Raw genomic sequence first — 27,122 nt, 5'->3', positions numbered from 1 at the left:
TGTTGTTCCGCCCGCACATATTCGTCCTGCTGTTGGCTGTTTTGTCTATGGGCCGCCTTTGTTCGCGCCGTTTCGTTTTCATACCGTGAGGTTATTCAAGTTCATACAGCTTTCCTGCTCCTCTCCCCCTTTTCGTGTAGCCTTGATTAATTGGCCTGGGTCGTTTTGGCCTTGCCCAAGCTGTCGCCAAACTGTTGACAAACCCTCAGCCTGCTGCCTGTAGTCCAGCATTAGCTCTCTCTCGCTCTAACACACATAACTCAAATATTTTGAAAAAAAAAACTCTGTTAAAAATTCTTTTGCCAAATGCCTAGCGATCATTAGTGGCGGCGCAGCATGCAGGTAGGCTACAAGCTGCGCCGGGCGCCGCAGCCACGCCCCCTCGTCCGTCATCTGATGCGCAGCATCTTGCAGCTGCTACAGAGCACACAGCGTCCGATGCGCGATACGGAAATCGTTTCAACGCTAGCCGCGCGCCTGCATCGCAGCGATCCGGAATTCCAGCGCCAAGTGTTACTGAATCTGCACGATGCGGTCAGCTACGGCATACTGAAGCGCCAGCTGAATGTCTACTCCCTGCGCTCCAAGCAGCTGTCGGCAATCATGGACAGCCTGGCGCCAAACAGTAGCGGCAGGACCCAGCGCTGAGCATTTTGATATTCTGCAGATGACTAAAAATTACATTTGAGTGCATCGATATGTTTTATAATAAATCAAGTACATAGTGAACCAATCGATAAATATTGATCGTATATGGAAAGAATCGAGTGCAACAGCTAAGATTAGATCTAAAAATATATCGATAATACAGCCAAAAAAAGGCTGTATCGTTATCGCTGCGCGCAGCTTAATGTGAATACATTGTATACGTAAGTTTATCGATAAATATGGATTGGTCTGGTATACAGATATCTGAAAGTTAAGGCTGACTAGAGCAAAGACTTATCGATAATGATTGATGACTTATCGATAACTATCTCGAGTGTGTTCGAATGCTAATTTATTGTGTGGCACACTTATCGATGGTTATCGATTGTTGAGTCTGCCCATAAGCCTAGGTTCTATAGATAGATATCAATGCAATGTTATCGATAGTAATCGATATGTTGCGTGTTTAATGCCACGATTAGCGACTGACAATGCAATTCCAATTGACATATCTAATTCGCCAACTGCCAAAACTAATCGATAGATGGCGCTGGCTATAAAAACTAAATGAAAACATGCGAAGCGTAAGCAATTGAATTACATTTGATAAAATACAACGCAGACGCGGACGCGGGCGCGGACGGACGCACAATCAAATTTGAATAGAATTATTATTTGCGTTAGATTCGGGCGGGGTAAATAAAATCAACTGTAAAAATCTACAGATGCGTTCGGCGATGCATTCGCCATGCGCTCTGTCAAATCCAATTGAAATGCATAAATTATGCCGAGAAGTATGCAACAAATATTTTGCGCACATTGTAAACACGCGCGTTCACCTGCTGCACACGCACACACACACACACACACACACACACATGCATGCGTAATTTACTATCACTACAGAAGTGTGTGAGTGGGGGCGTGGCGTGGCTGTTAACGCTGGGGAATTTTGTCACGTTACAAATGTGATGCGAATGCATTTGTGGTAAATATTTGCGGTTATCTAAATGAAATGCGTTCCATACTTTTTGCCACACACAAATGCAAGCACACGCACACACTCGCACACACACACATCTACTGTGTAGCACATAAATCGCGCCTGAGCCATTTGCATTGAAGCGCAAAATATGCAATTAAAGCATAAATTAAGCATTTTAAATTTCAAAATCATTTTGCTAAGCGAAGAGCTCAAAGAACACTGAAAGTTTTGGCTGAGATTTCCAAGTGAATTTATAGTTTTTAGTTTTTAGTTTTTAGTTTTTAGTTTTTAGTTTTTAGTTTTTAGTTTTTAGTTTTTAGTTTTTAGTTTTTAGTTTTTAGTTTTTAGTTTTTAGTTTTTAGTTTTTAGTTTTTAGTTTTTAGTTTTTAGTTTTTAGTTTTTAGTTTTTAGTTTTTAGTTTTTAGTTTTTAGTTTTTAGTTTTAGTTTTTAGTTTTTAGTTTTTAGTTTTTAGTTTTTAGTTTTAGTTTTTAGTTTTTAGTTTTTATTTTTATGTTTTTAGTTTTTAGTTTTTAGTTTTTAGTTTTTGTTTTTCGTTTTTAGTTTTTAGTTTTTAGTTTTTAGTTTTTAGTTTTTTAGCTTTTAGTTTTTAGTTTTTAGTTTTTAGTTTTAGTTTTTAGTTTTTAGTTTTAGTTTTTAGTTTTTAGTTTTTAGTTTTTAGTTTTTAGTTTTTAGTTTTAGTTTTTAGTTTTTAGTTTTTAGTTTTTAGTTTTTAGTTTTTAGTTTTTAGTTTTTAGTTTTTTTTTAGTTTTTAGTTTTTATTTTAGTTTTTAGTTTTTAGTTTTAGTTTTTAGTTTTTAGTTTTTAGTTTTTAGTTTTTAGTTTTTAGTTTTTAGTTTTTAGTTTTTAGTTTTTAGTTTTTAGTTTTTAGTTTTTAGTTTTTAGTTTTTAGTTTTTAGTTTTTAGTTTTTAGTTTTAGTTTTTAGTTTTAGTTTTAGTTTTTTAGTTTTTAGTTTTTAGTTTTTAGTTTTTAGTTTTTAGTTTTTAGTTTTTAGTTTTTAGTTTTTAGTTTTTAGTTTTTAGTTTTTAGTTTTTAGTTTTTAGTTTTTAGTTTTAGTTTTTAGTTTTTAGTTTTTAGTTTTTTAGTTTTTAGTTTTAGTTTTTAGTTTTAGTTTTTAGTTTTTAGTTTTTAGTTTTTAGTTTTTAGTTTTTAGTTTTTAGTTTTTAGTTTTTAGTTTTTAGTTTTTAGTTTTAGTTTTTAGTTTTTAGTTTTTTAGTTTTTAGTTTTTAGTTTTTAGTTTTTAGTTTTAGTTTTTAGTTTTTAGTTTTTAGTTTTTAGTTTTTAGTTTTTAGTTTTTAGTTTTAGTTTTTAGTTTTTTTAGTTTTTAGTTTTTAGTTTTTAGTTTTTAGTTTTTAGTTTTTGTTTTTAGTTTTTAGTTTTTAGTTTTTAGTTTTTAGTTTTAGTTTTTAGTTTTTAGTTTTTAGTTTTTAGTTTTTAGTTTTAGTTTTTAGTTTTTAGTTTTTAGTTTTAGTTTTTAGTTTTTAGTTTTTAGTTTTTAGTTTTTAGTTTTTAGTTTTTAGTTTTTAGTTTTTAGTTTTTAGTTTTTAGTTTTTAGTTTTTAGTTTTTAGTTTTTAGTTTTTAGTTTTTAGTTTTTAGTTTTTAGAACATCTTTGGCTTCATGCATCCATGGATTATTTTTCCGAGTGTAGATTTTTTGTTTCGTGTTTTATTTTGATTTCATTTGAATATCAGTTTTGTTGTCTTGTTTTGTGGCAGGTCTGCAACATTGTCTGCAATTGTGAAACCGTTTTGTTTGCCATGTGTAAAGCGGTAACCACGAACAGTTTGCCACGACCCAGCGCCACCCGCCAGCCGCCTCCCACTGCCCCGCACCCATTCAGTAATTCGGGGCGTGGCTATGTAAATGCAGTGACATGCATTATTAATAAATAAACCGGCGGGCAAAACGAGATTGGCGCCGGAAGAGTTGGACAAAAATTTAACAGTTTAGTCCGAATTAGCTTTAGAGCTTTCCAAATTAAAGCTAAGCTTACGGATTTCAGATAACATTTTTAATAATAGACACAGATTAAATTGTTGCCATGGAATTCGGCATCAGCTTGGGGTTAGTGAATTGGAATAGTTTTCCATTCGATTGAGTGACTAACTGATTCGATTAAATCGACTTTATGATAGCTTTAACGCCTTACTATGCGCTTCTCATGAGCTTTCGACAATTTAAGCAATTTGAATAATTCTCTTTTTATCTTTTACCATATTTCTCTCTCTCTCTCTCTCTCTCTCTCTCTTGCCTGTGTTGCTTCACATTATTGCTCTAGCTTTCGCTTAGATTTCCATTTTCCTGCTTATTTCGCTTGCCTAATTGCGAACGGAAACGGAACTCATAAATTTACGCAGCTCTAACGGCAAAAATGAGACCGAAATATATCAAAATGGGCAACTGAAAAAAGCAAAACACATGAAAATGCCATAAATTAAACATAATCGTAAATTAAAAAGTAAATCATATAAAAGTGTATAGAAGAGACATTGAAGTAGCACCGAAGTGCAAATACCCTGAATAGCTGTGATCGATGAATTTCACTGATTGATGAAACTGTTTACGGAATGAATTGAATTGTGTAATTGCCCCGACGAAGGGATTGATGGATTGGAATAGTGCAGCAATAGACAGATTGATAAATTGATTGAGTCAAAGATGACTACATAAGCGAGCAGAGAGAAAAATAACAGCAAGCAGGAGTGGACCACACGGGACGAGTCGGTGCTGCTCTACGGACGGACGGACGGACGGACGGACGGCTGATAATTGAGGACAGACAAGCGTACTGACAGACGGTTAAGGCTAGATCAGCTCAGCTATTTATGCTTTTACGTAATAGTACTACGTGCTAGCCATGGATGTTATACTGTTATTATTTACAGGGTATCTTCCTTGCTTCCTTGCTTCCTTGCTCGCCTCAGCTTGCAGTAATGATTTGCTGTTGAGTTCAATAGATATCAATAGAGTAGTCTAACAAAATAACTACCAAAGTACAAAAAGCTGAAAGAAGCAGGACAACAACAACAGCAACAATAACTGCAACAACAGCAACAACAACAACTTGTTGACATTTTGAGTCAGTTCAAGTGACAAAGGCGCTGTGCTTGCCCAGTTGCCTGTGTAGCTGCAAAGTTCAAGACCTGTGAACTTGCCAGAAAATAAAAACACTAACAACAACAGTAGCAACAGCAACAACTACAACAACAGCAACAACAGCTGCAACAGTCGTCGCGCACTTGTAAATTTCTTATGAACTGCGTCCGCAACACACACGAACTTAACAGCTAGCTAAATGTGTGTGTGTGTGTGTTTTGTTGACTGTGACTGAGTCTGTTGTTCCTGTATTTACTGTAGCTGTTGTTGTTGCTAGCAGCAGCAGCACGCACAATTAAATCAAATTACCTCAAGTGCACTCAGCGCTTTGTCAACGTCTCGAGCCAAGGCTCAGTAATTAAGCACAGTGGGGCCTTTTACCTTTTCGTGTTCTCTCCTTTCCTCCCTCCCTCCCTCTCTCCCTCTCTCTCTCTCTCTATAGTTGTACTGCTTCCGGCACTGGTCATTCAACCTCAAACACTCACACATAAGTTCTATTTGAGTAACTGACACTGAATTTGTGAAGAGCTGTAATTGAAATCGCTTTTTTAGCTTGAGCCTTAGCTCAACAGTGGACACAGCTAGCAGATACCCTGTAGCAAATAGTAGCTGTTGACTTCATTAATGGGGGAACATCAATTAAAGTTAAAGCAATTGGCTTGCAATCTTCCTCTCGTCTCGAGCCAACGAGGCATAGATCGACAGGCTGAGAATAAGAGGTATCTGAAAATCGAGTAACTTACATGCAGTCAAATACACGATGGCCTTTGTCTTTTGCAGGGTATAATGATGCCATGTCGCCTAGGGAATCAAAGTGCATATGTGTGACAAGCTGGCAACAAGGGCGGATAACAAAGGCGTCGTCTGCCGATGAAAAGAGCAAGGAAGTTGTCAACGTGGCGAGGGCGGGGTAAAGCAAGTATAGGTTGCTAGGTAGTAACTAGAGGGTAGACGGTGCAGGTCTAGATGGAGTGTGCTGCGTGCTGGCCAGAGGGTAGAGAGAGAGAGCAGCAAGGACAACGGACAGCCGCAACGTCAACGTTGACAGACGTATTACGAATATGCTCCAGAGCCTCTGGGGACAGACGCCGACTGCGACTACAGCTGCGACTCGGACGTCTCGACTGAGCTGCTGCGTATGTGGCACGCTCTATATACGAACATGTTGTATGGAAAAACCTCAAAAAGTTAAAACCGAAATTAAATTTACATCAAAAGGAAGACGACTTGCACAGCAACACGTGAATGCGCCTTGGGGGACGCCCAGTTGTTCCATTGTTGTTTTATTAGGTGAGAAATGCGCAGAGGGGACAGTCAAGGAGTGGGAGAGAGAGAGTGGTGTATATTGTTCGACTGTTCAAATAAATAAGTAAAATATGCTCGCTGGTCGCTGCGTATGCCATTTCCGTTTCCTGCTGCCTGCGCGGGGGTGGCTCAGACCGCGCTAACGGGCGTTAGTTAGGGTGTTTGGCCTCTGCTTGCCGAGGGTGCTTGTTACATTTGCTACATTAAATTAGTTTTGACACGTAAATGCGTTTAGTTAGCAAACGCAGTTGGAACAGGTTCCATAGTCACCCTGGCCCGCCTACGCCCCGCCTCGCCCACCTATTGTGCGACGTAACGTGCTATCGAGGTCAGCTGCAGCTGCTTAAAGATGTTTTCGATATCCTGCTAACGCTGATGCGACGAGGAGGTTAGGTTGACGGAACATCGGACTGCCAAGTAGTTGGATGCTAGCATCTTGCCACTGAAGCTAGGGTATCCATATGCAGTTTGAATACACGCAATGAACTTTATTGGGTTCTAAACGTTTGGCTAGATCAGTTATGAACTCAGAGTCAAATCATTACAGGGTATCTGCTCTAAGAACTCTTCATCTTGTTCATACTTTTGACACATACTCCATGACAGTTGCTTACAGGGTGTGTGCTCGTCGAGCACTTGAGCTACCATGAACATATAGAATGCATATGCCTAACCCATGCTTAACTAGCTCAGTTTTAAAGCCAAATCCCAGTCAGTCGTAAGGCGTGCAATAAATCTACTGCCTCGATCACTCGAGATAGCTATTATATAGACTTCATATTATAGGGTATCATTTTATGGGGTATCTGTGCCTCTATCAATCGATCTACCCGCCTGGATCTTTATCTCTTTCGTAGTGATATATTCGTGTCTCAAAATCACAATCATATCATATTGATTCCACAGTTTATAGGGTATCTATGCATCGAGCATTCGTGCCACAGCAATCCCTCTCTAGCTGAAATTTTTCAACCTGGTATTCGCGGCATTTTGTAGCATAATTTTAGGCTGTCACTTGCTCAGCTGAAATATGCAAATAAATTACGCGCAACGCGCTTCGCTGAAATGCACAAAATTTATGGGTCGAGCCACCCACCCACGCACTCACCCGCCTAGCCACCCTTCGCCCGCACACACCTTTCGTTTCCCCCTCCTCAGCCACCCTAAGCACGGCAACTGAAATACAATTAACATGAAATTAAATGCCTGTTATTATGGCGCCTGTTTGCGCTCCTAGTGTTGAGCGCTATTTGGCACGCCCTCTCCGCCCCCATCGCCTGGCCACAACTTTAATTGGCCACCTGCATTCAAATGCCGCCAAGTTAATTGCCATTTGTTGCACGGCGCGCCTCGCACTTTATTTGGACTAAAAGCTTGCGCTTAAATTGCCTCTGTTTCTGTCTCTGTCTCTGTCTCTGTCTCTGTCTCTGTCTCTGTCTCTGTCTCTGTCTCTGTCTCTGTCTCTGTCTCTGTCTCTGTCTCTGTCTCTGTCTCTGTCTCTGTCTCTGTCTCTGTCTCTGTCTCTGTCTCTGTCTCTGTCTCTGTCTCTGTCTCTGTCTCTGTCTCTGTCTCTGTCTCTGTCTCTGTCTCTGTCTCTGTCTCTGTCTCTGTCTCTGTCTCTGTCTCTGTCTCTGTCTCTGTCTCTGTCTCTGTCTCTGTCTCTGTCTCTGTCTCTGTCTCTGTCTCTGTCTCTGTCTCTGTCTCTGTCTCTGTCTCTGTCTCTGTCTCTGTCTCTGTCTCTGTCTCTGTCTCTGTCTCTGTCTCTGTCTATGTCTCTGTCTCCCTCTGCTTGGGTATGTGGAGCTGCAGTTGCCGAGTCATCAAATAAACTGCAAACAATTAACATTTAAAACGTGGCTTTGCACGAATCGCAAACAGTTCAAACTGAGGCAGCCACACATGAAGGAGAAAGTGAAAGGGCAGGACGTGGGGATTGCCATGTCCTGCTAACTGGTTGCTGTGTTGCTGATTTTGTTGCTGCTTTTTGTGCTTATGGGCAAAGATGACAATAGTTTTCAACCATAACAACAGCAGGGACAAGGACAAGGACAACAAATCGAGCGCTCTGCTTTAGCTGCAGGCTTAACGACCCGACTGAGCGCAACAAGAACTGCAGCCAGGGATAGCTAAGGCTATGGACGCCCAGACCCGGACAACCCAAGCTACCATATGCTTTAAGCCCCCTCTTCACACACATTTACAGAGACATACATGAGAGAGAGAGAGAGAGAGAGAGAGAGAGAGAGAGAGAGGGGGGGTAAAAGAGGTAAGTCCCTTCGGTCTACATTGTTCCATGCTGATGAGTGATATTTATGAATCACATGAGTACAGTAAATCATCGCTGTTGAGTATTTATGCGAGAGCGTGTGATTAGGGCAGTCCGCAACGGCCATGTGTTGGCACGTCCACGTCCAAGTGCGAATCCCCCCACTCGCACACACACCCGCTCCGGCACTTGGACTCCGGCGACAGCTTAAGCACGAAGCGTGAGCTTCGACACTTGCCCAGGATAATTGTTTAGTTGCTGCGATTTCATTTTCTGCATTGCTGTTAACACAGTAAACAAGTTCAAAGCATTTGCTGAAAGCGAAGGAGTGAGAAAGGTATATCTAGCTAGAGTGAGAGAGAGAGTGAGAGTATAATTATAATCAACTTATCGAACATCAATACTAAATTAAAGTTAGCTTGGTTTAAAGCCAAAATCCCATTTCTCTTGATCTCTCTGACCCCAGATCTCGGATGTGGGATCTGATTTCTCTGTCTCTTTCGCTTGATCTTTCGCTGTCTGTGTTTTTTCTTTCTTTCTTTGTTGCTGTCTCTTTCTCCCTGTCTTTCTCGCTCTATCTCTATTTATCTCCGCCTTGCTTTCTCATATTCGCACTCAATCTCTTCTTTTTTCTCCGTCTGTCTCTGTTGCTCTTCGTCTGACACTCTCTTGTTATCTCTCTCTCACTCTAAATGACTCTCTTTATCTCTTATTAACTTTCTTTTTATCTCTTCTCTCCGTCTTCCTCTCTCTTTTTCTTGTTATATCTCTACTTCTCTTGCTTCTCTGTTAGCTGATCTATCGCTCTCTCTCCGACTCGTTTCCTTCCTCTGCTTACCTCTCCCACCTTCCCCCTGCCTGTCTCGCTCTCATTATCTACTGTTAATCACATCTTCTAATTGCTTACATCTAAACAATTACAGTTAAGAACATTACATATATATATATATATATATATATGTATATATATATTTAGACTTATAGGAACAAAAGCGAGGGAAAAAGTTGTGAATCTTGGAAGTGCGTTAGGAACGTAATTAAAATTCAATTCGAAATATGTAATACAAATAGAAATGCACCGCATAAAAGCCAAAGCGAAGGCGATGGCGATGGCGATGGCGATGGGGATGCCTGACAGCCAACGCCCCCCTCGACGCTATAACCAATTCCCAGCCGCAACGAGACAAAGATGGGACCTGGCTGACGCCAGCCACTGTCGCAGTCTCTGTCGACGTCGCCGCTGCCGTCGCCGTTGCCGTCGCAGTCGTCGCGGGCATCGCGTCATCGCTCGCACAGTTGTTGACTCTGTGCTTCATGGTGATTACCAGAGGCAGCAGGAGAAGCTCTAGCTGGAGTTGGAGCAACAGCATCAATGTGGCCTTCGCCCAAGCCTCGCCTCATGCCCCAATGCATTCGCCGCCGTCGCCCGCCGCTTGGTGGCGCCACTTTGTCGCGACGCTTTTTATAATTGAAGCAAATTGTTAGCCCGCGCTGGCATTCACTTGTCCTGCCAGTTGGGTCGAATGGTCTGGGTGGCCTGGTTGGCTGAACTGTGTTTACCCTGCTTGCATTATATCAGCCGCCTCCATTTCCTGCTGCTGCTGCTGTTTGCGCCGCATTGTCGCATTCCAATTACAAAACAATCATGATGAGCTCTAGATATTTGCAACAGAAGCAGCAGCAACAACAATAACAACTCGCCCCATAGTTGACTATTTGAAGAAAAGAGTGTGAGACAGAGAGAGAGAGTGAGAGAGAGAGAGAGATGGCCTGATATTTAGCATTCGCATAAAGTTTCCTTTAACAACTGCACTCCATGACCACTCTTTAATCATCTGAAGAGCGCCTGCTACTCAACAGAACAGGACTTATCAATAGTGGAGCTTACTAATACGATTGTGCTAGAAAAGTGAACTGAGAGCCGCACTCAAGCGCAACTTCAGTTTGCTAAACAATCATCAAAAAAGCTTCTTACTGAAGTGCAAATGTCTTACAGATTGCTAAGTGTTTCTCTCTCTCTTTCTCTCTTCGTCTCTCTCTCTCTCTCTTTGTGACTGCATCTGATGCCTTTTAAAGCAAGTGGTTGGCATCTATTTCGTTACACTTAGATTACTCAGCAGTGAATCAAGTTTTCGAATAATTAGGACAGTTTATAGCACTCGCCCTATTGCTATATCTTTCTATATAGATTTGATATTAGACAAAGTATTTGGGAGCTGCCTTTCTCTCTCTCTCTCATTCTCTTAGCCATCTAGACTTTGCTTCCTGTCGCCCAAATACTTTGTCTCGTTCTCTCCCGCTCTCTCTTTCGCTTCCACTTCTTCTCTCTCTTTTTCTCACTGTATTCATATGATATAGAATTCTATAGCAACTTGTCTCTCTCTCACGTCGCCTTTCTCTCTATTTCTTGCTCCCTTCTCGCATATGAAGATGCTTGCCTGCACCTGACATAATGAAGGCATCTCCAGTTACTGGGCCATTTATTCGTTGCCTTGAGCCCGGCTCAGCAGGTGATGCAGTGTCTGCAGTATTCGATTGCTCGAGCAACAAAACAAACTAATTAAAATACAACTTGCAACTTGACGACTTGCAACTGCTATTTGACTCGTTCAATGGCTGAGTGCGTGTGTGAGGCGTCTTGGGCAGGCCGCATCGGAATGGCTTAAGCTTGTGGTCAGAGCATATGTTGTCGACTGGCTGAGCTGCCACGCCCCGGCCACACTTGCGCCCCATTCCCCATACCTTCTAGCAGCAGGCGAGAGCAGCCAGAAGGGGCTGTGGCAGGCGAGCAGTTGGTTTTGTATTTGATTTGGTGTCGGCTTTAGGCGCCAGCCGCAAATCCACTTAATGCATACGCAAAATACACACACACACGCGCTTGAGCTGCGTCTGCATGTGTGTGTGTGTGTGTCTTGTTATTGTTGGCGTCATTTGTTAAATGGGCGTGGCATGCATAGTGATTGTCGCAATAGCAACTGCTATTAAGGGGCTTCCAAACAGGATATATGTGGTCTAAAGCAACACACACAAACACGCACACACGCACACACGCACACACACACACACACACACACACACACACGCACACACACACTCACTTAAACAGTTGCAGTTGATGCATTGTTTGACGCTGCTGCAATCTGAGCTCGAGTCGCATCAACTCATCTGCTGCCGCTGCTGCTGCTGCAACGGAAGTCACTGCATTTGAGGTTAAGTCACGCTTATGCATGTGTCCGTGTGCCAGCCGCAGGACTTGTCCCTGGACTTGCCGCCTAGTCCTCTTCTGTCTGCGCCTGCCTCGCCCTCTGCGCAGCCTCTCACTAGCATTTAACCTCTTCGCACTCTGTGCACATTACACACACATCACTAGCTGTTTAGACTGTGTGTGTGTGCGTGTGTGTATAGGTAGACATCATCTGGTCAGATTTTACTGATAATGAGTTTCGTCACTGTTTTGTTGTTTAGAAGTAAGAGTGTTGGAGGAGGACTACTAAGCTATCAAGGACAAGTAGCGAGAGAGAGAAGGAGGGAGAGAGATAGATTATAATATCTTTTATGATACTAGCTACATAGATATAGTGTTATGAGCTCCATTTCATATATAAGCAGCTCGCTTGAAGGAGCCAAAGTACGATGGCAGGGAAATACTTTCTGGAACCCCCTTCCCCTTCCCCTTCAGTCACAACAATCTGTGAATTTGGAGTGCGCTAAGCGCATTTCCCACACTTTGCCGGAATTTCACTTATTCCGCATAGCAAAGCATAGCACAACTCGCACAAGCAACAACCCTTCGCAGGGTCTGTGCAGTCGAGCGACCCAACTAGCCCTCGGGCTCAACTGCCAAGCCATAAGTCACGCAATTTCAATTCAACTGATTTTTCGCACCTCATCGCGAACCCGCCTCGGGTAGGGTTTCTTTGAAACATTTTTATTTATTTGGGGCATAACTTTCTGACTCTAGCCATCGTCTGGTTGTTGGCATTATTGTTTTACATTATATCATAAACGGATTTGGGTCTGAGTCGGCTTCAGGCTTTAGGCCAGTAAAGAAACAGATTTATGATACCCCAACGTCCGCATAGCAGCTTTTTTTGTTGAGCTAAGTGAATTGAAGCTAACAAGCTAGAGTCCCTTAACCTACAGACTTTGATATCATCTATTTGGCATCGATTTCAACTTGGCTTAATAAGCAATTATCTGCTTATACCAAGAAGATTATTTGGTCCTGGGCAGCTTGCTCCCATCATCAACTAAGTCTGTTAAAAATCATTAGCCTCATACGATGACAGATACCAACTACTCTTGGCCTTGTTGCCAGTTGATGTTGTCGTCAGTCAAGGCCTTAGCTCTAAGCGAGATTCAATGCAATCCATTTCTCTTACTACTTGGCTTATTAAGCACCCAGTGATCTATCCAATGAAAGTTGATTTACTGATCCATTCAGGCACTGATCTGTCTGCAGACTTGGCCCTGAGTTAGTGTTCCTCGATGGGTTCGAAAACACCACTGAAGTGAAGCCCAACCCCAGCCCTAACAAATACGACTTAATCACAACAACTTGGTGTCGCTTAGCCGAGGACTGTTCACTCAATCGATGTCAATTGTTAGTTTTTATGGATTCTCGGTAGAAAAGCAGTTTCGAAAAAATTTTTCAGAATAAACTTATTTGGTTTTAGTTTTTAGATATTTGAGTAACCCCCTAAATCTACACAGAGAGGACTTTTTACTTAAACTGATCGAAGGTACAACTTTGGCACGACTGTTAAGAAGTGGTTCACGTTGATTTAAATGATGACTTATACATAGATTGTAACCGGAAGATCTACATTAAGAATTTTTACATAAACGAAGAATACAACGGTATGTTTGAAGTCGATTAGATCGTCGATCCTAGCTACACAGTTCCACACACAGAGAATGTAATCAAATAATCATATCAATTTGAGTTTTGGCTCTTCCCTCGGCAATTACATGAAGCAGGGACTAGGGACTCCTCTTTGGCATAGATCGTCTTAGGTCAATCCAGTTTGATGAGCTATTAGTGCAGGCAAATTAGTGGACTCTAGGAGAGTAGGTGTATACTCTTTTACCTTTCTGCCCAGTCGGTGTCACTTCAAGCAGATCTACACAGCTGACAGTTGTTGTATTGTTGGCCTTAGCCCACTGAGCTATTGTTTTAGTAATTGATCTACTCAAGCTCTCATGCGAAGCTGATTTGTCTTCTGCAGACATTAGAGATGTAACAGCAAATCAGATCGCCTGCGAGAGGTAGAGAGACAGAACCCGACTACCCTATCTATGCGCGCTAATATACACATGTCTATCTATAGCTAGAGAGATAGAGAGTGAGGGAGAGGGAGATAGAGACAACTCGATCTAATCGATAACTAATATGGAGCATCTGTATTTAAATTCAGGTGATACGGCCCAGCAGAAGACAAATCAGCAGGCGGCAAACGCCAATCAGCATCAACATCAGCAACAGCAACAGCAACAGCAGCAGCAGCAGCAGCAGCAGCAGCAGCAACAGCAACATCAGGATATTTTTATGCATAGCAGTAGATACGGATCAAGCCTGCACGGAATCGCAGCAGCTCCCGCGACAGTAGCAAGAGCTGCAACAACTGCAACAATAACTACAGCAGCAGTAGCAACAGCCACAGCAGAGACAAGAGCAACAACAACAGTAATAAGAAGTTTCATCACTGCCGCAAGTCTGGCGGCGGCATACAAATGGCGTCGGGTCATATAGAGCGCAACAGCGTCCAGAGCATGAGCAGCTCAGCCACCAGCCAACACGGCCACAATCGCCAACACAATTACACAAGTGGACAGTCACAGGGTCACGGACAGGGACAGGGACAGGGACAGGGACAGGGACAGGGTCAGGGTCAGGGTCAGGGACAGGGTCAGGGACATTCGCAGTGCCAGTTACAGAGTCAGGGACAGGGACTGGGACAGGGTTTGGGACAGGGCTACGGACACGGCGATTCGCTGGCTGTCAGCAGCAATAGCAGCAATGGCAATGCCAATGCCAATATGAATGCGCGCATTAACAGCAATTCAACAACTAGCACTGGCAGCAATCACCTTGGCAGCAATTTGCCGATCTTCTATAGACACTGCTCCGAGTATCAGTCGGGGCCGCATGCAAATCTTAATCATGCAGCTAACATTTATAATGTGCGCTCGTGGAACAGCTGGGATGCGCAGCCGCAGCAGCAGCAGCAGCAGCAGCTGCCACATCATCACCAGCTGGCCCAGCAGCAGCAGCAGCAGCAGCAACATCTCGTACACCAGCAACAGCTTTTCGATCTGCAACCATCGAGATCACATCAGCTAAATGTAAGCGCACCCAGCTTTACGCCAGCTAGCGCCAGAGCTGCTGGTGGTGGTCTAGCAGCAACAGCAACTGCAACAGCAACTGCAACAGTAACTGCAACTGCAACAGCAACAGCAACAGCAGCAGCAACAGCAACATCAACGGCGTCGGCGACAACGGGTCCTACGAGAACGCTTACAGTGACGGGTCTGGGCATGACTATGGCTATGGGTACGGGCCGGCGCACGACCATACCTTTGATACCTAGCCATTCGCAGCCGCAGCTACACACACAAGCACATTCGCATTCACGTAGCCATTCTGAGCGGAGCAATAGTAGACGCCAGCAGCTGCCGGATCTATTTCAAACGGTGCTCAAACTGATGCGAGAGCTAAATCGTTCTGTTAGCTATCCGGAAATGATTGGCATGCTATCGATGCGGCTGCAGCGCTTGCCGGTTGAGCTTAAACGTCATATACCCCATACATTGCATGGCGCCGTTGCTAATGGCTATTTGCGCAAGGATGGCAATTATTATACGCTGCTGTCGGAGCAGGAGCAAAAGGAGATTATGAAACGCAACCAGGAGGCAGCCAAGCGTGCCAAGGAGCTAGAGAAGGAGCCGCTATCGTGGCGCATACGTTAGAATTCGACCTTTGCTCGCTTCACTCGTAACAATCTTGGCCGTTGCCAGGGATTTGGAGTGTAGTTCGTATCGTTGATGTTTTTGTTCCCGCGTTATTTGCACATACAACACCACATCCCCCACAACCCCCATTCCCCAACAACCCCCACCAATTTACACCCCCACTTCCTCTACACGCCATGAATCTAACGAAATGCCAAATTGTTCCACAAATACATATATATATATATCCATATATACACAAAAATATATATATATATATATATATATATATATATATATATACATACACCAATCGCTGGGCTGCTGCCGAGAGACATTTGGGTATTCCTCTGAAATTTAAGTTATTATTTTTAATCAATTTCAATTGGCAAACCCTTCGTGTAAAATAAAAAAAAATTTAAGTTCGATCGAGTACGGATTTTATTTAGAGCGCGTTGCGTTCATGGACTGGGCTGAGCCTAGGCGATATCTCACAACAGATCACTCGGACACTATACTTACTCAGTTCAAATGATCATTTCCATTCATTTTCAGTCTCTTCGATCTCCCATATTTCCCAAAGGAGATCCCTCGGACATTCACCCGATGAACTAGCTCAGCTTGTCTATTCCTTCACTGCACATCATTTTTTATTCAAATTAATTCCACAACTTTTTTGATCACAATGCGAATTTGTAAATTTTGAGGGACGTCTGACACTCGAGCTTATCATTGTGTACCTCCCGACTCGGCATTTTTCTGTTTACCTGTCGGTTGGTTGACAACAGCGTCGTTGCGATTTCTGTCATTCTGTGGAGAAGCGTACCTGGATGTAGTGAGGCTTTGCTGCAGCGGCTCATTTCGCTCCAAGCGGGTTGGCACAGCTGAATAGCGAAAGTTACTAACACGCAAATTCCCATAGATGATGGCATCATGCAGATTGACAGTTACTTGCCGCTTCAGCTCCTCATCGGACCGATCCAAACACTTCGATACGGCCTCTACGATTTCGTGCTGTGTCAGCGGGCGATCCGATTCGGCTACTACTCTCAGTATGCTGCTAAGCAGATTCGGTATGAGTTTACGTCGCGGCGCCTGATTCGGGCCATTCTGCCTCATTGCGATGTCCACGGAAGCAAACGAATTTCAACATTCGGAGCAAAGGTCTGGCAATACTATTTATAATACTTTATATATGAGTTAATTCAGCTCTCTGACAGCCTTCCAGTAGAAAGCATGCATTGAGGATAACTAGATGAGCTGTCTAAGCTAGGAACTTCACTCAAGCGTAGCTCACACTCTGAAGTCAGACAGTAGGCTTTATGAAAATCCAATTCCGTTTTACATTCACCTGAACAGAAATGTGAACGAGTTCGAGGAGGTAAAGCATCACTTTGATCTGACTTCACTCTGTTTCCACTTCATCAGAAGGTTTACAAAGATCTTACTAAGAAACTTGCTTATTCAATCTTCAAACGGACGGAAGGACGGATGGGCGGAAGGAAGGACTTACGGAAGGACGGCACGAAGCACGGAAACGTGAGCAAGTTCCTCAGTTGAGAAGGTCTACAATGATCTTACTAATAAGCTTGCTTATTCAAGCTTCAAACGGACGGAAGGACGGAAGGACGGACGGAAGGACGGCAGCAGGGACGGAAATGTGTGCAAGTTCGAGGGGCTAAAGCATTATTTTAATATGACTACACTCTGTTTCCGTTCCCTCAGTTGAAAGGGTCTGCAATGATCTTGCTAAGAAACTAGCTTATTCTAGCTCCAAACGAACGGAAGGAAGGATTGAAGGGAGGACGGAAGGGAGGACGGAAGGGAGGACGGATGGGGTGACGGAAGGGAGGACGGAAGGATGGACGGTCAGATGAAAAGACGTACAGACGAACGGAATGAAGGACAGACGAACTAATATTTCCTCTGTAATCCTAGATCTAGTATACACATTTTCAGCACACAAAGTAAAGCCAAATTAATGTTAAACGATTTCTTCACTCGGCTCTTTATGGAAGGCTTTAAGAGCAGCGAAAATATGTCGATTTCGCAATGTGAAACGTAGACAACTTGAGGGTGAGTCTAAAGCCGAACGCCAAGCATTTGAGAATTGTGATTATATTGAAGCGGATGCTGAACACACTAAGTGCCTCTAACCCAAAAGAGAAGGCTGCCATTTCAGCAACATCTTCGGACAGGCTGCAAGAGCAGAAGAGAGAGACACGACTAGACTCGCAGATGAAACAAAGATGGAGCAAGCGGTCAGGCTGAGGCTGGTTTATCGATTGGCAGTTAAAGTCGCGCGCTATAGCCACGATACGAGGGCAAATCGCTTTTTGGCTGTGCAATAAAATGTGAAATGCGGGCAACTTCACGAATTGAAACGACAAAGAATCTGCGTCTCGGAAATTTGCATAAAGCAAGTAGCGAGGGCGCGACAGATACAACAGATGCAGATGCACAGATACAGCTATGAATAGAAAGGGAGTGAGTGGTGTAGGGGGCGAGGGGCGGGTTTCGGTTTGTAGAGAGCAGCAGCAGCAGCAGCAGCAGCAGCAGCAGTGAGCTCTGCGTTGACTTGTGGACTGAGCAAACTGGGCAACATCATTGTTATGGTCGTAGTTGTTGGCAGTTGTTGCTATTGTTGTTGTTGTTGTTGTTGTAATTGTTGTTGTGTCTGGCACGTGTCAGAGGAAATTTAGCTATCTGCAAATTTCCATTGGTTGTCGCGTAACACAATAACCGCATCCTGATTGAAATCAGTTTGAGTGCCGGCGCATTTAACTAACAGATACACAATCAAGCTGCGTGCCTCTGCGTGTGTGTGTGGTGCAGTGTGGTGTTATGTGGTGCAGCCTGGCATTTACGCCTCACTTTCAGCTTTCGAGCTGCAATTAGCAGGCCAAAGCCGCCTGCCTTAGCTCATCTGCCATCTAGAATCTTTTATAGATATTTTTATATCTGTATATATATATTTATATTTATATTTTTATATTGTAGATTGCAAACAAATTTGTCCTGTTTCAATGTATTTCCGAATCCTTTCTCGACACTGTATCTATATGCTGCCATGGTGGGTCCAGTTCGTGGCCCTTTTGCAGCTGTCGCTGTTGATTAGGAAGTTTTTTGGGCGCAGCTTTCACGCATTGCTGACAGGCCGAAAAGTTTTGTATCCATTTCCATTTCCATTTTCATTTCCATTTGCAATTGATATTATTTGGCTGAGCGCATTGCGTAGCTCTCGCTATGGCTCTCGCTCTCGTTTTCGCTTTCGCTTTAATTATGACTGACAACTGGGGAGCCCAAGCAACGCTGCCTCCCAGCCTGTTGCAAGTTAAACTAATCTGGCGCAAGTGATTAAGCAAAGCCCCCGAAAATTTGTCGAGTAACAATTAAAATCAGCTCTCGACTCGTGGAAAGTTTTCTACGCAGCCACAAAAACTAACCCATACACACACACGCCCACGCTCACGCCCACGCAATTAACCAAAACTTTTACCAGCTAGCCGAACACCCTATGTCTACCTAGATGTCCCCCTCTCTCTACCCCACTCTCTATCGCCCTCTTCACCTTCTCGCCTATGATATACGCAATGCATATAATTCATTTTACGTTCACGCTTAAGTCTTTACGTCTCCCGACGCCCATTCCCAAGGCAGCTGCCAGTGAAGCGTGTAAGTGCCTGGTCAGTAACTGCCTTTGCCCATGGAATACAAGGGCGTCGCACTGGCGTCAGCTTTCTAATGCTCCGCCCCCGCCGAAAGCGCCAGACAGTGGCGCTGGGTAGCAATAATTCACGAATCGGGGGACGTTCGATAGCAATTGAAAGTGAAATTGAAAATTATGAAAGCACTTTCCGGACACAGTGACATTCGGCTGCTGTTACAAATTCTCTTTTTTCACGGCTAGAGCAAAGCATTGAATAAATTTATGTGAAAGTCAACAGCCAGCATTCAGACATGCGTCTACCTGGCCAACTGACTGTCATAGCCTCTCTCCCTCTCCCTGCTTCTTACCGTCCATTTTTGACTTTAGTGAAATAACTTGTTTTTAGATATATCAATATCCAAGTTCTGTTGAATAAAAGTTTTGCTTTTACCTGTTGTAACTTGATCCATGCCGAAGCTGAAACAGCACAAAGCGAGCTAAGTTCAAAGCAAATGAACTGATGCATATCAGTTGCCAAAAAGTGTTTCATAGTGCCAATTCGCATTTCTGTTTGCTCTGGAGTCAGCACAGCTGTTAGATTTCAGTAAATTCGAGAAAGAAATTTAAGGGATCGATCGATAAATTACTAATAAAGAAAAGCAAGTGACTGAAGATTTTCCGGCTTTTCTCTTTGAATTGCAATGAGAAGATAGCTTAACGATCTTCTCATTGCAATTCAAGGAGAAAAGTCGAAAAATCTTCAGTCACTTGCTTTTCAATGAGAAGATAGCTTAACGACCTTCTCATTGCAATTCAAAGAGAAAAGCCGGAAAATCTTCAGTCACTTGCTTTTCATCATTAGTAATTGATTTCGCCTACAAATTTAGGGACGACTGGACGAAAATCTTCGAGCTAGTTCTATGTATGCTTCCGTCCCTTGTCGTCAAATTCTCCCTAGTAGAGCCCTGTTAATCGATATATTAAATGAAAACGTTCGCCTTGAGCTTATTCATACAGCATGTCAACAGAAAACAATATGTACTTAGGTAACATTATCTGCTGCCTTCGGCCCCTTCAAGCGAGCACAGCAGACGCCTCTGGCGGGCTGAAAGTGAAGCTGGCAAAGGCTAACGCATAATAATGATTCCCGCATTATCCCTGCCAGCTTAAAGCAAAGCAAAAAGTTTTCATCATAAGTTGCCCTGCTGCTGTTTTTGTTGTTGTTGTTGTTGTTGTTATTGCTGTTCCATTGAATGGACTTGTCTATGGCCATCGAGGGATTGCAGTTTGAGTGTCGATTTGTTTCTCCGGCTCCACAAGTTTCGCATCAGGCGCAGATTTATAAACGCAGCACGCGATGAAAATAGAAAAAAACTGAAATCGAGAAAGTTGCGTGCTTTACTCAAATGGTCAGCTATTGTTGCCGTCGTTGGCGGCACACCCTGTAGGCGTTACTAATCTAATTTGCAGTTATTGGCGGCCAGATTAGCACACGCCACATATGTGTGTAATGCGTATCGCGTGTGCCCAGCGCCAAACAGAGATTCCATTTGGCATTGCATAACATTTGCCGCACAACGGGAGCCAGCACCACTAACAACACTGACACCACCATCAACACCACCACCAACGCCTGGCATACATTAGTCTAAGCTGTGCAAGTACGAAACATAATGAAAATGATGTCAGTTTGATAAGATTCTGGCTGCGTGTGTGTCCGTCTGTGTGTGTGTTTTATTGGATTGTATTAGGCCGCAAGTTATTGGAAAAGTTATACTGCCGAAAGATGCCTAAGGCAATAGACATACACATATACGCAATTTCCAAGACATTCGTATAACAGTTTGCAACAGTTTGTATAACAAATGTGATACACTCTAAATTCGCTCTAATGATAATAATTTTTATGGCGTTTAAAGAGTGCTCAAGTTCGTCCATTGCATTAATCTTATATCAAGTGCGATTAATCAATCTCTTATATCGTTGATTCATTTTGATATCAATCAATAGTTGAGCTGCATCTATGTCAGTCAATACCTTCGCTTATGCCTCTAAGCATATTAAGTATAGTATAACAGTAGCTGACGACTAGTACATATTGTATAACAGTTACTACATAAAACTCATCAATCCAAGGTATATTTATAGCAACTATGTAAGTAAATGTGAATTTGTATAACAGTTTTTGCATATAACAGTTTTTATTACTTGTATAATAGTTGCATATTATAACTCACCAATATATTTATAACAGCTATGTTAATAAATATGAATTTGTATAACAGTTTACTTTTATAACAGTTACTCTAAATGACTCACCAATACAAAAAACCTTGTATATTTATTATACCAGTATATATACTGTTATACAAATTCAAATTTATTAGCTCCGTTCTTATATGCATAACATTATGTATCAATTCTGTTATAAAAAATCATATTCATTATATTGTATATCAAGCTAGTCTATTATTATATAGCTATTATTTATAGGAAATACATAATTGAATCACTCAAATAATTAATTGAAAAAGTTTAAGCTTCCTTGTCTTTTTTCCCCATATTATTGAAGCACTTTGTTGCCGTATAACAGTTGGTTTGGTCACGCAACACGTGCTTAGGCATACTCAACTAATGGCATTTATCTATTGGCTACGGCCGGAGCTGTCATGTTCGTAACGGGCGCATTGTCAAAGTGTCAACGTTGCAACTTGCCACTGACAACGCCTATCAAATTAACCAAAACAAAATTGCATTAGGGCTGAAAGTACCAACAATAGAGTGCACACAGTTTGTGTGTGTGTGTGTGTGTGTCTGCCTGTGTGTGTGAGTGTGTGTCGGCGCACACCAAAATTATTCATTGCACAATGCGGTCCAGACAATTTATGCTAATCAACATCAATCGATTTGCATGCCATGCATATGGCCAAAGCATAAAAGCTGCCTGTTCATGGCCCGAGCAACGTACAACAAGTACTGCTGCCCGCCCATAGATGGAGCGACAGACCGTTTGAATATGGATTGGACTGGGATTTTATTTTGCTGTTTATTGGGCGGCTGTTGTTGGCTATGCGGTTCGATAACCATTGCTGGCACTTGTCAAAATGTGTCTGTGTGTGCTTGTGTGGGTTCATATGAATGTTCGAGTGCGGCAAAGTGGACAATCACTGCATATGGGTAATTGCATATAACGAAGTGGATGGTCTTTCAGCCGTCGACGCGTCGGCCGCTGGTGGCTCCTACGCTGCTGATGATGCTGCCTGCGACAGCAATAATTTCAAATAGATTTTTTCTTCTTTTTTTCTCTGTGCGGAGATTGGCTAGCAACGTCGAAGAATAGTTGCTCTACGAATGTGAATAAAATAAGGATTAAAGTTAGTATAACATTTTTATACACTTTTTGTTGATTTTAATTTGAAGGCATACAGTTAACAGCTGACTCGGACATTTCGTATAACAATTATGTAGAACAGCTATGTTTAACAGTAAAATAAGACAATTATATATCACAGTTATGCATAACATATTTGTATAGCAGACACTATTGAGTATAACAACCATGTATAACAGTTATGTAAAACAGTTGTATATAACAGTTGTATATAATATTTATGTGTACGACTTCTGTATAATAGTTTTGTATAACAGTTAAAAACAATTTTGTGTATAATAATTATGTGTATGACTTGTGTATAACAGTTGTATATTACAATTATGTATAACAGTTGTAGACATAAGCTTTTTGGAGAATTTGAAGTTCGTAAAGATGTATAAGCCTTCCCAAATTAGAACTCCGCTTTATAACTGTTCAATATGAAAATGTTTTCAGCTATTATTACATTATGCGTGATTATTTTCAACTCATCGATGCTTTATGGCTGTATAATGTAAATCACGCAACTCGACGCTATGACTGGCTGCATGACAATCGCATAGAAGAGAGTCTGTGTGTGTAGCAAACAGCATGACAATTATTGAGTAATCATATTAGGTATGTGCGTGTTTGAATCGCAGCAGCTGACTGTGTTCCATGGACAACCGTTGGGCCGAAGGCACAACCGAGCAATACAGCAACTAATTAATTCACCCACTCGCTAAACCGTCATTTTGTCAACCACCACCTGAGCCAGGGCACGCGTAACAGTTTGCACTTTATATGCAGCGCTTAGGCACACATGCTGTCATCGCAGCCATCATCATTCTCACACACATCATGCCATTGTCATCTGCTATAGCCATAGGTATTTCGGAACATGCTCATGAATTTGGACTGTATGCAAACGAACTTGGTCCAGCTGTGGAATCGGGCAACCAGTCATAAAAATACCGGCACATGTATGCGTAGCAAAAATAAAAAATAGGTAAAACTGAAGAGGTGGACGGTAAGCTTTGGTCTGTGGCATTTGGAATACCCTAGCAAAATGCTACTTAGACTCAAAATAACTTAGGTATTAGGTAACTATGATTACAATGACAATGAAATTGATAATGAAATTGATAATGATAATGATAATGATAATGATAATGATAATGATAATGATAATGATAATGATAATGATAATGATAATGATAATGATAATGATAATGATAATGATAATGATAATGATAATGATAATGATATGATAATGATAATGTAATGTATGATAATGATATGATAATGATATTGCATAATAATTACTAATGATCATGCTCCTGCTCTGCTTGCTCCTGTAATGCTCCTGCTCACTGATCTGCTCTGCTCTGCATCTGCTCACTGCTCTGCTCCTGTCCTGCTCCTGCTCTGTCCTGCTCCTGCTCCTGCTCCTGCTCTGCTCATGCTACTGCATCTGCTCCTGCTACTGCTCCTGATCACTGCTCCTGCTCCTGATCTGCTCTGCTCCTGATCATGCTCCTGCTCCTGCTCCTGCTACTGTCTGCTCTGCTCATGCTATGACCCTGCTCTGCTATGTCTGCTCCTGCTCCTGCTCTGCTCTGCTCCTGCTCTGCTCCTGCTCCTGCTCCTGCTCCTGCTAATGCTCATGCTCTGCTCCTGCTAATGATAATGATAATGATAATGATAATGATAATGATAATGATAATGATAATGATAATGATAATGATAATGATAATGATAATGATAATGATAATGATAATGATAATGATAATGATAATGATAATGATAATGATAATGATAATGATAATGATAATGATAATGATAATGATAATGATAATGATAATGATAATGATAATGATAATGATAATGATAATGATAATGATAATGATAATGATAATGATAATGATAATGATAATGATAATGATAATGATAATGATAATGATAATGATAATGATAATGATAATGATAATGATAATGATAATGATAATGATAATGATAATGATAATGATAATGATAATGATAATGATAATGATAATGATAATGATAATGATAATGATAATGATAATGATAATGATAATGATAATGATAATGATAATGATAATGATAATGATAATGATGTATCTACTTCATCTCTAATGAATTGTCGAGTCCCTGTATACAATAGGAACAACTTTCATTGTAGGGTATTGAAACAGCTCCGAGAAATGGGCGAAACCGAACTTGATTTTCGCTGTTTGTGGACAATTTTGAAAATTTCGTTGAGCAATGGTTGGAGCTTTTTTGGGCAGGGTCATTTTGTAATTGATTAGCATTCGAGGCTTGGGGCAATGGCGCAATGTGTGCGATGGACTTTGGAATAGGCCTAGCAGGCGTGGAGCTGACAGATTGAAGCTGCCGAGACTGAGGCAGCCATGAGACAAAACTGAAAATTAACTCGAAGTCAGTTCACGAGGAGGTCGATTTTCTATTTATATTGCTCGAAATTGTTTTTCAAAATTGTAGGAGTTGTGCGCCACTAACCAAAAACTGCACACAAGCAACAAACATTATTGATTACGAACAATCACACAATACAGAATTCCATATAATTATAATACCATATATAGTCTTTATATATATACATATATATAGATATATATATAGGTGAATATATATTTATATATATATATATATTTATATATATTTATATATATACATAGTCTAAATCTTAGTGAAAAAGCACGGAACGCAACGAGCGAGAAGGGGGACGAAGGTCTTGCGCACATCAGGATTATGTTGCTTAAGGATCAGCCATCATTTAAGGAAGTGGCCAAGGTGTTTATAGTAGGTGAGTTGAGGAAGCCCAGGATTGGAGGCTGGAGAATCGAGCGAGACTAATATATTTGAAACCATTTGGCAGGCTTGGCATTGCGTTCCTATGTGGCAAACGGCGATGGAGAACAGCGCAGAACATGCTTTGGCCACGAACTCTCCCGTCGCATCTGCATGGCTGCCAACCGTCATAGGGCCAATAATCGACATCGTTTACTTAAGTTCATGTCTCCGGAACGCCTTAAAGAGTATGAATTAAAGAACAAGAGCCGGGCGATCCAACAACAGCGCGAGCTCAACCACAAGACTCGGGAGTTTGCTGCCAATACAAATCTGAATACCAAGTTATAAATGAGACACTCAACATTAGGTTTAACCCGGGTTTTTGCATTGTTTCGCAGGGGCTGGGAATGTGGCTGGGGCTGGGCCTTTGGATACATTGCAATTAGGTAAATCATACTGTGGAGTTGTAATTTGAAACATCCTCAAGCATGGAATATCTGCTCAGTCAGAGCATCCTGCTCGCCTCGCAGAGCACACAGCTGTCATCACGGCTAGTGTTGGCACTTCATAGCTTTTTTCCAGCTAAAAAACTTGATTTGCTGCTTGATGAGGTGTTGCTAGAGCATTTCGATTTCCTTGTTAAGATCATAGAACAAGCTAACTTGGAAACGAATTTCTTCATCAAATATATCTAGTTTGCCCCCAAATCTAGCCATATTTCTAGCCGGTTACAGCCTGAGCTGGAGCTGTGGCAACTTTCGGCAATGAACTTCAATGCTTTGCTGCTCAGTCCAAATGCTGGCTTAACACATCCTGTCAGGATATGCACCCGAGTGGCCAGAGGTGTTTGCATAGCGAGCGGGCTGGGGCTCGAGCTGGTGCAGTTACTCGCTGTGGCATGCATGAGCATTTGCAAAGCTTGTGCTGCTGCATTGTTCCTGCCTAATTGTCTGCAAGGACAACAGGCGGGCAGGGCAGGCAGTCAAGCTGTCTGCCTGGGATAGGACTGGCACAGCACTTGCATAATTTTTGCAATTGTCGCAGACCATAACTTGGAAGCAGCAACCTACTTGCAACTTCAGGCAGCGCAGGCACAGTCAGGTGGGGGTAGCGGCAGCTGCAGCTGCACCTGTGCCCCTGAGCATCCTGTACAACTTAGCCAGGAACATTGCCACAGCTACAACTTCATTTTGTGCATTGCACTGCCGGCTGCCAACTTGGGCAACAACTTTTGAGTGTAAATAATTGTCAGGGCACCGGGCTGAAAAAAACAAAGCTAAAAAACAAAACACAAAATACAACCGCAAAAATTCTGCAGCAAATTCCTTTGTTGTTGCTGCTGCAAAGTGTTTTCCTACTTGGGTGCTCAGCATTTATGGATATTTATATGCTTTGTGCAGCCAGTCGCCCACCGACTGCAGCTCCAATTAGTCTCTCTGTCTCTCTCTCTCACACTTTCCCACATTCTTTCTCTCTCTCGCAGTGTCTGTCATCTGGCCATCTGTCAGCTGCCGTCCGACACAAGTTGCCTCAGCAACACGAGCAACTCTGACATAACTGAATCGCAGACAGGCGGACAGACGCACACACATAAGTGGATTATTTGAATGCGGCATTTGAAACTTTAAAAGTATTGAAAAGTGCTCGAAACTGTACAATGCGGCTTTCTACAACACTGTTCGCCAGCACTTGGCATATAATATTCATGTGCAAGCAAACTTCACTGAACTATGTACATTTTGCTCAACTGTTTTTTCCTAACACAGAGTTAAGACCTAGTCCTAGTCCTCCCCAGCGCTCCCCAGCTAACTCTATTAGATCTCTTCTATAGAACGCTATAGATCTAGTCTTGAGCTTTTCCTTAGAGTCGGGTTCTACCCTAGATTTTGCCTCCTCTTCTATATCTTTCTTTTCTCCAGATTTCTTAGTGAATTACTTCTATATATGCTTCCTTTATGCTTCTTTTCTGTACCTCCTCTCTAGCTTTCTTTCTCTAGCACTCTCTCGCTCTTA

General features: G+C 42.1%; 4 protein-coding genes across 6 annotated transcripts; 3 read left to right on the top strand and 1 right to left on the bottom strand.

Moving 5' to 3' along the window:
- The first annotated feature begins 236 nt into the window (after nucleotides 1-236).
- LOC111605226 lies at nucleotides 237-730 on the top strand. The gene has a single exon (XM_023323657.2). The coding sequence runs from the start codon at nucleotides 337-339 to the stop codon at nucleotides 646-648; it is 312 nt and encodes a 103-aa protein (XP_023179425.2). The 5' UTR covers nucleotides 237-336; the 3' UTR covers nucleotides 649-730.
- A 12,219-nt stretch (nucleotides 731-12,949) lies between these two features.
- Nucleotides 12,950-15,501, top strand: LOC111592462 (myb-like protein AA). Of its 2 annotated transcripts, XM_023304701.2 has the most exons (3): nucleotides 12,950-13,064; nucleotides 13,129-13,182; nucleotides 13,740-15,501. In XM_023304701.2, exon 3 carries the CDS (start codon nucleotides 14,056-14,058, stop codon nucleotides 15,289-15,291), a length of 1,236 nt encoding a protein of 411 aa, XP_023160469.2. In that variant the 5' UTR covers nucleotides 12,950-13,064; nucleotides 13,129-13,182; nucleotides 13,740-14,055; the 3' UTR covers nucleotides 15,292-15,501. The 2 variants fall into 2 exon arrangements, with proteins under 2 accessions (XP_023160469.2, XP_030079692.1); XM_030223832.1 differs by having other exon boundaries at nucleotides 12,952-13,182.
- A 227-nt stretch (nucleotides 15,502-15,728) lies between these two features.
- On the bottom strand, nucleotides 15,729-16,503 carry LOC111594511. 2 transcript variants are annotated; one of them, XM_023307873.2, is made up of 2 exons: nucleotides 16,225-16,503; nucleotides 15,729-16,157 (listed from the first exon to the last, which is right to left on the bottom strand). In XM_023307873.2, exons 1-2 carry the CDS (start codon nucleotides 16,390-16,392, stop codon nucleotides 15,954-15,956), a joined length of 372 nt encoding a protein of 123 aa, XP_023163641.2. In that variant the 5' UTR covers nucleotides 16,393-16,503; the 3' UTR covers nucleotides 15,729-15,953. The 2 variants fall into 2 exon arrangements, with proteins under 2 accessions (XP_023163641.2, XP_023163723.2); XM_023307955.2 differs by having other exon boundaries at nucleotides 15,730-16,083; nucleotides 16,180-16,503.
- Nucleotides 16,504-24,994: 8,491 nt separating this feature from the next.
- LOC111594726 lies at nucleotides 24,995-25,482 on the top strand. Its single transcript, XM_023308199.2, has 2 exons — nucleotides 24,995-25,122; nucleotides 25,195-25,482. Exons 1-2 carry the CDS (start codon nucleotides 25,068-25,070, stop codon nucleotides 25,455-25,457), a joined length of 318 nt encoding a protein of 105 aa, XP_023163967.1. The 5' UTR covers nucleotides 24,995-25,067; the 3' UTR covers nucleotides 25,458-25,482.
- The last annotated feature ends 1,640 nt before the right edge of the window (nucleotides 25,483-27,122 follow it).

The sequence above is a fragment of the Drosophila hydei genome, unplaced genomic scaffold (assembly GCF_003285905.1).
Source record: "Drosophila hydei strain 15085-1641.00,03,60 unplaced genomic scaffold, DhydRS2 tig00000296-arrow-arrow-pilon, whole genome shotgun sequence".
NCBI classification, from domain to species: domain Eukaryota; kingdom Metazoa; phylum Arthropoda; class Insecta; order Diptera; family Drosophilidae; genus Drosophila; species Drosophila hydei.
Note: the sequence above shows the minus strand (reverse complement) of the source record. Positions and strands in the feature narration are given on the sequence as shown.